The 10,037-nt window shown below is 40.7% G+C and overlaps 1 protein-coding gene across 4 annotated transcripts in view; it reads right to left on the bottom strand.

The window, feature by feature from the left end:
• Positions 1 to 1,414: 1,414 nt before the first annotated feature.
• SLC44A3 (solute carrier family 44 member 3) overlaps positions 1,415 to 10,037 on the bottom strand; it is a 47,239-nt gene continuing 38,616 nt past the window's right edge. For 3 of the 4 annotated variants that reach the window (XM_048496224.1, XM_048496221.1, XM_048496222.1), the window contains exons 13-16: positions 9,010 to 9,147; positions 7,387 to 7,623; positions 5,435 to 5,533; positions 1,415 to 1,611 (exon numbers count right to left, since the gene is read on the bottom strand). In XM_048496224.1, the coding sequence (XP_048352181.1) occupies positions 1,600 to 1,611; positions 5,435 to 5,533; positions 7,387 to 7,623; positions 9,010 to 9,147 (486 nt within the window). In that variant the 3' untranslated portion in view covers positions 1,415 to 1,599. The remainder of the gene's footprint in view (positions 1,612 to 5,434; positions 5,534 to 7,386; positions 7,624 to 9,009; positions 9,148 to 10,037) is intronic. The other variant, XM_048496225.1, reaches the window with a different exon arrangement.

The raw sequence follows: 10,037 nt of genomic DNA, 5'->3' as shown, positions 1-10,037 counted from the left end.
TCCGGGCTCATCTGTCCCAGAGTCATAATGCACTTTTAGGTCCTGGTCCACAGCTTAAAAACTATTGTTCTAGGGGGGTGGTTATGTATAAGGCATGCTGCCTCCAGTGTCACTGCTGAATCAGTTTCCTCTTAGCAGAATCCTTTCTGTACCTCTAAAGTGCCCTCTGCGTGTATTCTGAGCAGGATTTAATTCCTGTCCTGTTTCTCCATCTCAGTCTTTTTGCTTTTGCAGCCTTAGAGCCAATACATTCAAACGGGTTTTTTTGCACACAAAGTACTTAGTTCATTTCCTGTCTATACCACTTGGGTCTTCTAACAGTCATTATCTCCTACTGTTTCACCAAATCACCAAACAGCTGCATCTTTGTTTCACCTGTCCAAATCGTATTCATTTTCAACTATGTTGTTAGCTAGAAATGGAGAAATAATTATGTACTAATACTGGCTTTTCAAGTTTTGACAATGAAACTTTTTTGGCATTCAGAAAAATACAAGGTAAGATCTACTATGTTCCCATATTTGCATAGAAGCTAGAGATGTTCTATCACAGGCTGTTCTGAAACTTTTATGTGATGCCACCGTATTATTTAGGGGTAGGAAAAGTTCCATTGTACATATCTTCTGTTACAGAATTATTAAGGACGACACAGGATTGTAGTCCATGGTGTGTATGTCATATTAATATATCGGTTTGTTAACATACTAGTACAGTAAAAATATGAAATTTTCACATTGACTGACTGTAGTTATGCATTATACAGAAATAGACTACTTCCTCTCTTGGAAACAGAACAGGGCATTTTCAGTGATATCTTCATGTGGTATCATGGAATATGATTCTCTTTGTGGCAATCTTCTATTGTATGTAAAAAATACAGTGCAGTTGCTCTTGAAAAAAATGTCTGCAAAGAAATGTCTACTACAAAAAGGCTCTGTTTCCCATGAATGCTACCAATGAAAAAGAAAAGCATAGGGTATAGGTTTCCAAATCTCTGGTCTTTATAGTTGAAGCTTTGTCTTGTGTAATCATTAAGTCTTCTTGGCAGGATACAACGGTCTGAAAGCATTTTCTTCAATGATACTGGCAGTAAATGAACCAAACTTTCCACTCAGTAAATGCAGTAAACTTTCCACAAAAATACAGTGGAAGCAGTTGTCACTGTATGAACCGTGATTCCCCAAAATACCCAGTTATTTCATTGTCATGTGGATGCATATAACTAGCACAGCTTGTTAATCTAACCTCTGAATAGTCAGTTTAGATATTTTCCAGGCCACTGATGTTAAATAAGGCTTCACTGCATACATAATAGTTGCTGAGTCACCTTCATTGTTTTTCTTTCCAAAGGTACCTTTGCCATGTCAATGTGAAACCACAGAACGAATAGCAAAGTTCATTGTGAACAGTTTCGTTAAAAAATTAAATACTATTTTATTAAAAGCATGTGTGCTGGAAGAATTTTCTACAAAAGGAGGTTGCTTTTAATCATTTCTTCTAGTGCAAAGGGTACAAGTCTATTTGAGAGATAATTTCTTTCAAGCCACTGGTAACCTTCATTTGATTTTGTCTCAGTTTTCTGCGCACAGAACTGCCATCTCAGGTTCTAGTCTGTAATTGGGGAAAAATAATGCATAAAATTAGAGTAAATGGTAGTATAAGTTTTGTGAAGTGGCATGTAAAGCAAGTAATGAGATTTTAAAAAGGAAGGGTGGGACAGAGGTTACACTTCTGTGGATTCCATTAGTCTCTGTGTGCAGATACACACACACAGAGAGAGAGAGAGAGAGAGAAGCACAAAGATACCCACATAATGTATAAACCAAGCACAGTCACTTATAAACATAACAAACTTAAAACCACACATTCCAGAACGGCAGACTCGCTTATTACTTCCATACACCAGAAAGTTCTGAAAAAATATCCAAGGGACTGAGTTTGCTGAAGTGAAAAAAATATATCCAGAAATGTGACCACTGTGTGAAGATTTTCCTCTCTTGGAATGAAATATTTTGGCAAGGAAACGATAACTGCTACTGTAAAACCTTTCTCAGAAAACTCTGCTTTATTAAGCATTCAATTTTAAAAAGTCTCAAACACCAATCATATCACAGATAGACCATTTTCAATAATATACTATGAAATATTCTTATCCGGACACTGCAGCGTTGTATAGTTCATATGTTCTCTCTCACTTCATGGCACTTAGAAAAGCAAAGCAGAAGGTGCAGTTAAACTGACTGCTTCTTTTACAAGAACTTGATCTCTGATGCATGACATTAGAGCAGGGGTCTTCAAACTATGGTCCTCCAGATGTTCATGGACTACAATTCCCATCAGCCCCTGCCAGCATGGCTAAGTGGCAGGGCTGATGGGAATTGTAGTTCATGAACATCTGGAGGGCCATAGTTTGAAGACCCTTGCATTAGAGGTACGGAGTGCTGCCTTCTGGATCTTAGTGCTTAAAAACAGCTTAAGGCAAATAAGTAAATACCAGTTCAGATCCTGTGGAAAAGCTCACAAAAGGAGTTGGTGAAGTTGCTCTTTCCCTACCTTCTCCATGCAGCCCAGATCAGGATACAAGGAAAAAGTGCAACTGAGGTGAGTACTGCAGTAGGAAGTAGCTAAAATTTCCATCAGAGGCTTGTATCAGGATAAAGTGAGAAAGGCAAGTTAATCCCCCCCCCCCCCCCCCAGTTGCTAGAGTGTCCCATCCTATTGCAGACTTTGAGTGTGAGACCCTCCCAAATCTTCAAGGGTTTGGGGACAAATAAGGGGCTGTTTTGGGCAAGATAGGCAAAGATATGCTCTGCCAACTGTTTTTATGAACTGTTCTGCTGGATCCAACATACTGTAAATATTTTTTTCTCTTGCAAGGAGAGAAATCCAACATACTGGATCCAACATACTGTAAATATGCAAGGACTCAGAGCAAAGCTCATCACTCTCCCATTTTATCCTCACAAAAATTATGTAACTCTGAGAGTGCAATTCTAGTTATAATCACTCCACCAAGATTGCACTGCCGGAGTATCTGGCCTGAGTCCATCCAGCAAATGTGGGACGAATGACGGAGTAGAATTCTGAAGTGGGGATTTTGTCTTGGTAATCCCTGCTTTGATTTCTAGATGGCAAGAGTATTTCCTGTAGTAGTTAAGGTGTTGGGAAACCCAGGTTCAAATCCCCACTCATGCTATGGAAGGTTGCTGGGTGACCTTGGGCTGGTCATATACTCTCAGGCCTGACCCTGTCTAGTATTTGGATGACAGGCCCCAAGGAATACCAGGGGTGTGATGCAGAGGCAGGCAATGATAAACCACCTCCCAACTGAAAACCCTATGGGGTCGCCATAAGTCAGCTTGTGACAACCACAAAAAAGGGGGGGAAACAGGAATTTTCAGAATGCAGAAGTACAAAGGAGGAAAGAATAGAAGAGGGAATACTTTGGCAACTGTTTATTTCAGTCCTGCATGAAAAGCAAAATCAACCAAAATTATTTATTTATCACAACGATAAAATGTACTTCCTTTACATATGATCATTTTATTGGAATGCATCATTCCCTGATTTCAGGAGACTGTTTAGTATGTTTGTTCCAGGCTTAGCTGTGGAGCCTGCTTTTCATGACAAAGCTCAGTTCTCAAATGTGTACAGTGGGAGCCAGAGTTGAAGTTGCAGGGACTTTTCAGTCTAGAAAAAAGACTGGGGGTATTGTTATACCCTGTGGTATCCCCAGGTGGAGTGTGAAATGGGGGGACCCTGGAAATAACCCCAAAAAGTGCTGCACATTTGCTAATAGAAGGAGGAAAAGGAATAACTGGGACTTGAGGCCACCTAAAGAGATAGCAGGGCAAAGACTGCCAGCATTAGTCTACTCAGGATGATGATGAAGAAGAGTTTGGATTTATACTAGTGTGACCAGACATCCCGCTTTTGGCGGGACAGTCCCGCTTTTAAGCAATTTGTCCCGCGTCCCGCTGGGTTTTTTAAATCTCCTGATTTTTGGAAGGCTGCCGCACTGCCTTCTGGGGCGCTCCCCTTTTCCCGCCCGGTCACAGGGCAGGAAACAGGGGAGGGCCCCCAAAAGGCAGTGTGCTCCTGTGGCCGCGCGCGCACCCCGCTTTAAAAAGGTGAAAATCTGGTCACCTTAATTTATACACCACCTTTCTCTCCTGTAAGGAGAGTCAAGTTGCTTACAAGCTCCTTTCTTTTCCTCTCTCCACAACAGACACCTTGTGAGGTAGGTGGGGCTGAGAGAGTTCCAAAGAACTGTGACTAGCCCAAGGTCACCCAGTAGGAATGTAGGAGTGCGGAAACACATCTGGTTCACCAGATTAGCCTCTGCCACTCAAGTGGAGGAGTGGGGAATCAAACCCAGTTCTCCAGATTAGAATCCACCTGCTCTTAACCACTACAACATACTCGAAACAAGGCCTTGGAAGTGGAAACTTCCTTGGGAATGAAGGACTACTCAGGTTTACGTGAATAGTGCTAGGATAGGCATGCAGAAGGAAGGGAGAGGAAGCAAGGCTTGGGAAGAGATACTCCTGGCCAATAGAGCAGCAAGTTATTCTCTGAAGGCCTAGTTACCATAAAGCCTAATCTTCTGGTTAGAGCGTACTGACGTACGTTCCCAGTCAAGGAATCCTGGGCTGGGAACAGAAGAAAGTCCCAACAGAGAAAGGTGAAAAAGATAAGAGATAAGTATACCTTTGGGGGTATGACCAGGTATTTGTACCTGAAACTCTGCTATTGCTGAAAAGAATAACTGCAGAACACACAGCTGCAGATCTGGGAAAATTCATATCATCTACATCATGATGGCCAAATGCACTACAGCACATCTCTTACTAGCAACTAACTGTGACATCCAAAGGAGAGGGCTGAAACCACACTGGAAGTGGCAGAGGGTTGTGCCAGTGACACCAGCACTGTGTAAAGTGGCACGGATACCAGCGAAGACAGGCTTAATCCAGCTGTGGGGTACTGCAGTGCAGGAACCAGGAAATGGTCTTCCATACTGTCAGTTCTGCACTGCAGAAATTGCACAGGCATTCCAGGGGGTGTTCTAGGCAGGGGCATTCTCTGGAGCAGGGTCAACTTTACGCAGCTCCCAAAGGACTTTGAGCTCAGGAATGCCCCTTATGCTGGCAACCAACTTACGCCACCCAATAGTTTGGCATAAGTCAGTCTTCCCTATGAGATTTTTCAGGTGTCCAGATTTTTTTCCCTTTGTCCCCCTTCCCGTGCTGCCTAGAACTCCATTGGAGGCAGTGCAGGTGTGCTGCCATGGTGCCATCTCTGGCTACCGTTCTATCACACACATACACCTTTGGATATCTGAAAATCCAGACTTTTAACAAAATCTTGAAATGCATAGAAAAGACAAACTCTTATCTAGCCATCCCAACATGGTGTGATCTTGGTTACTCACCATAGGCTGGAGTTCTGTGTCATATTCAGAGCTGTGAAGAGTCTTTTTATTTCTCTGCTTGTTTTCCTCAGTTAACTTGGTTCTCTGATAGACAAAATTCTACAAAAAGAGCAAATATCATCACTGAACTCAACAAAAGGGATCTGCTTTATTAGCCTGCCATTTTCTAACTATTAACAATTTTTTATTTGTTTAATGGTCTGACTTTCAGCCAAAGATCTAGGTTCATTTTCTCAGATACAGGTGATGGTCATTATTAAACAGTCACATGAAAAGTAGTTTGATGTAAGCTGTTCTCCTGGCAAAACAGTATCATTTATTGGGCCACCTTCAAGTGTTTTCACTCAAAAACCTTATGCTCTTAGAACAACAGGTATAGATATACGCTTAAACTAGATATAAGACTGTACCCTTAAGCATGAGGAAATAAGTACTACTGAACTTAGCTGGTCAAAATCAGTATACGCTGGCACATAATTGGGAAGTAGGGCAGCAATCCTAAAGATGCTTGTGTGTGTAAAGTGCTGTCAGGATGCAGTCAGCTTATCGCCACCCAGGCTGCGAGTCCCACTGAACTACAGTAGAATTTATGTCCAAGAAAACCAGTTTATCTGTGGGCCAAATTACACAGAAATCATGACTGGCAAAATGTTTGACTGCACGGTTTGAAGAAACATGCAAATTAGCAATGCTATAAGTTTTTCTTCAAATAATGTATTTGTTTGAGAGTTTCCAAGCTCTGACAAGTCTAAGAAAAATTAACACTTAAAAAAAAACAGGAAGCAATGCATTAAATATTTAAATTTAAAGGAATCCAAATAATATAAATGCAATCATGGAAAACTGGTAGTATTAACAGGATCTGTTTTAAGAGATTGTGGGGAAGGAAGACTGATCATAAACTAGGACTAAGAGATGGCACCACGGCAGCACACCTGCACTGCCTCCAATTTGGGCACCTGTATTACTGAATGGAATCCTTGAGATTTACCTTTTTCTCACGTGTGATGACTTCGTTGCTGAAAAAAAGTCCAAATCATCTATAAACCAATATGAGAAGCACAAGGAACTTCACAACGCTCATAATACACGGGTCAATGTAACCATATGTGCATAAAAGCACAAAAACAGGGCACTTTATATTAATACAGTAGTTTTCTGATTTATGCTACACCTCTCTAGGTCAGGATCAAATGAATAGACAGAAAATTAATCCATAGCATATACATGGGATGAATGGTCTTGTCATGCCCCCACAGAGGCTTTTGTTATTTCCCCATTAAGCTTTTGTTTCCCCATAGTTAGCATGGGTTTAGTTCATTGTTAAGTCTTCTAAGGGAGGGTATTTTAGTTAGCCCCTGTCCCTTTAAGACATTTCTCAATAGGCAGTTTCCCTCTTTACCCAACAATCCCCTGTTTTAGTTCTAGCCAGTCAGTCAGAATGAGGTGCTAAGGGTAGTTGGAGACTGGAATATTTGTGACATATATATTAGTATATGGTGGCACATAGAGCATAAGTTAAGTTTAACAGCAGTTACAACTAGACAAAGACTGAAAGAACTGAAAGAAATCAAGACACAGTGGACTTTCTTGAAAGCAGCCAAGAGAAGACACAATCTACAGCTGCAAACCTGCTCAAGACAAGCAAGTACTCTGATTTAGATAGACCCAAGGGAGGAGTTAGGTCTTGTTTATCTCCAGTAATAAACCTATTGTACGAACTGTTGAACCTGGCTTGTATCTCCCCCACTTTGTCCTAGCCAAGTACTGTGCATCAAAAACAGATTCACTTGGGGGGCAGAACAGGTCTAAACTGCCTCATTCCAGTCTTCAGTTAATTGTACCAAGCCGTAGGAATTGCCAAGAAAAACAAAACTAGCCGGAAAGTAGCCTGAAAGGAAAGCTAATCTCTTCAGTCTTCCAGACAAAGGACTACCAGTGTAGATGCTTACCATTAATTCATGGTCCATGAAGTATGGCTTCTCTTGAGATCCATCATTGGTTTCAATGTCAATAGCAAAGCAAAGAAACAGGGCCTCTATTATCGTTTCAAATATTGATAAGAAGCTGTGAGCGACCAGGTAAGCAAAAAGGGCAACGAGCAACAGAGGGATAACCCAAACACGTAGTTCACGATGGTAGTTAAATGCCATCAAGCCACCAAAAACTGTGAAGCACACCACAAATATCTGTATGAAGATAGAAACATATGCAGATACCACAATTTGGAACAAACTACTTTCAACACACAAAATCTCTGTGGCTAGTAAGTCATACAATATTGCTTAAAAATAGAGATAATCTATATATCTAATTTTGAAGAGTGCCTCCTGCCTGCAGATACTTAAATCATCAGATAATGGGGATACTCAATGCCAACAGGTTTTTCTGGGGACCCTCTAGGTTTACAGAAAAATCTGAAACAACCCCCCCCCCCCGGTGGTTTTAAACAGACAATGCTCTTTCAAAGCACTGAGCCCTTTGGGGGAGGGCGGTATAAAAGTGGAATGAATGAATGAATGAATGAATGAATGAATGAATGAATGAATGAATGAATGAATGAATGAATAAATAAATAAATAAATGATGGCTGCCACCAAGAGCTGAGATCAGCTGCCAGGCCAGGGAGTGGGGAAGGCAGATCCCTGTAGAAGCTCCCAGGCTGCACCAACACTACGGTGGAGGCCTCAGGCTGCTCCAGGGATTGCCAGGCTCATCCCCAACACAGAGATCAGGGTCTAGCTGTGGGATCCCTCCCCACCCTGATAAGAGGGAGATGGAATCCCCCTCCAGCAAGTTTCGCACTTGTCTAATTCCTTCCTTCTGCTCACAACACAAAGAGGTTCAAGTTAATTACTACTCATCATTCTTTTTATTTATTTTTGTTATTCTTTGTCCAAATTATGGATAAACAAGACCATATTCATAAAGCTGGTAATCAGGATCTCCTACTTCTAAAAAAAACTACTAAGCATCCAAAATTGCTGCCTTGAAGATTGGAAAAGCAGCATTGTGGGAAAGGGTTTTCCTCCTGTGCCATTTCCTCAATGTAATACATCCTCCCAAAGCTGTAATCAGTTCCACAGAGGGGAAAAAATGCAGACTAACCCCTCCTGGCAAATCTACTTGCTCTTTCCTGAGGAGGGTGGATGTAAATCAGGGAAGCAGCATGAAAAACACTCCCTCACCTTCAACACTTCCCTAATGTTCCAAGTAGCCATGTAGGATTGGTAACTACTTTTAAAAGAACAATATGAGATGTTAATCATAAACCACACCTTCACTGGCCCTTAGATGTGCATTGTTGGAAGAAAGAAGCATAATATTCCCCTAATACATCCTCATTTGCTCAAAGGTAAATGTCAGTTTGACATGACTCTATCACTTCTGCATGTTACAGTTACCTTCCATATATTCTACTGAATTGTGCAGTTTGGAATAAAGGGACATTTTAATTCTTATGAGAGGAGAATGTGGCTGTTTGACATCATTCTCATACAGATATTGATTGAGAGAATTTATTTTAATTGACAAGCAGTGAAATAAGAGTAAGTAAATGAAGGAAGCTCACTTACCTTTCCTAGAAAGATGATAAAATCACCAAAGCAGTTGATTGCCATGGTATTACTTGACCCCTTTGCTAAAATAACGACTGCATCTTTGGCTGAGGTACAAAAACTTGTCCCATTTATGGCTGTTGCTGTATATGCATTCTGAAAGAGAATGTACACAGGTTATAAAACAAAGAACAGGGAAACAGGTGAAAAGTAAGATTAAAAACTTTAATCTAGATTTTAATGGTTAAACAAGTCTCAAAATTTAGTTTCAAGCATGTTAGGTTAAAGATTGGTTCCAACCAGCTTTTTCACTGGTGACAAAGGAAGGGTTCCCTCTGGTCACTTGACAAGGCCATGTTGAACATTATTGGACCTGCATGTACAAAATCCATGGGGGATGGGAGCTACAATAAGAGGAAGAATTAGATGAGATTGAAAGTAAATACTGGCTGCATTCAATGCAATTTGGTCACCACAGAAGAGACAAATGCATAATCTTTGAACCTACTTTTCAGCATAACCTATATGTCAGCTGTGACTTGACGCCACTTCACTCACACACTCCTTTACTGAAACTGTTTCTTTAATATGGTTTGTAACCACAAAGTCCTGAAAAACCCTGGTCCTCCTATCCATTTTTATGGTTAGTATCTTGTATTTCTAAATAATTGAGTTAGACAAAAATATGTAAACAGAAGAGGAATACAATTATTTCTTGCAGAACTCTGTATATTATCTGTTGTGCTTTATTTAAGGAACTAAAAAAGATTATACCATTCATTAACTATTTACAAAGCCAGCTGACTCTGGCAAACTTAATCAAATTAGCAATATGCAAAAGTTATTTTGAAAAAAAAAGTCTATAGAGTCACAATATTTATTTGGGGATTAGAATGCTGGGGGGAGGGGAACTGGGGGGAGGGGAGGGGGGAGGAATCTCAGCATCTGCTGAATTGCATCATGCAGATTGTCCCAGATTTATGTCCCAGATTTCTGCTTTGTTCCTAAGCCTAGAAAGGTTTGAACATCAACAAAAAAAATGAAGA

The sequence above is a fragment of the Sphaerodactylus townsendi genome, linkage group LG05 (genome assembly GCF_021028975.2).
Source record: "Sphaerodactylus townsendi isolate TG3544 linkage group LG05, MPM_Stown_v2.3, whole genome shotgun sequence".
NCBI lineage: Eukaryota > Metazoa > Chordata > Lepidosauria > Squamata > Sphaerodactylidae > Sphaerodactylus > Sphaerodactylus townsendi.
This window is presented reverse-complemented; position numbering and strand designations above follow the sequence as displayed.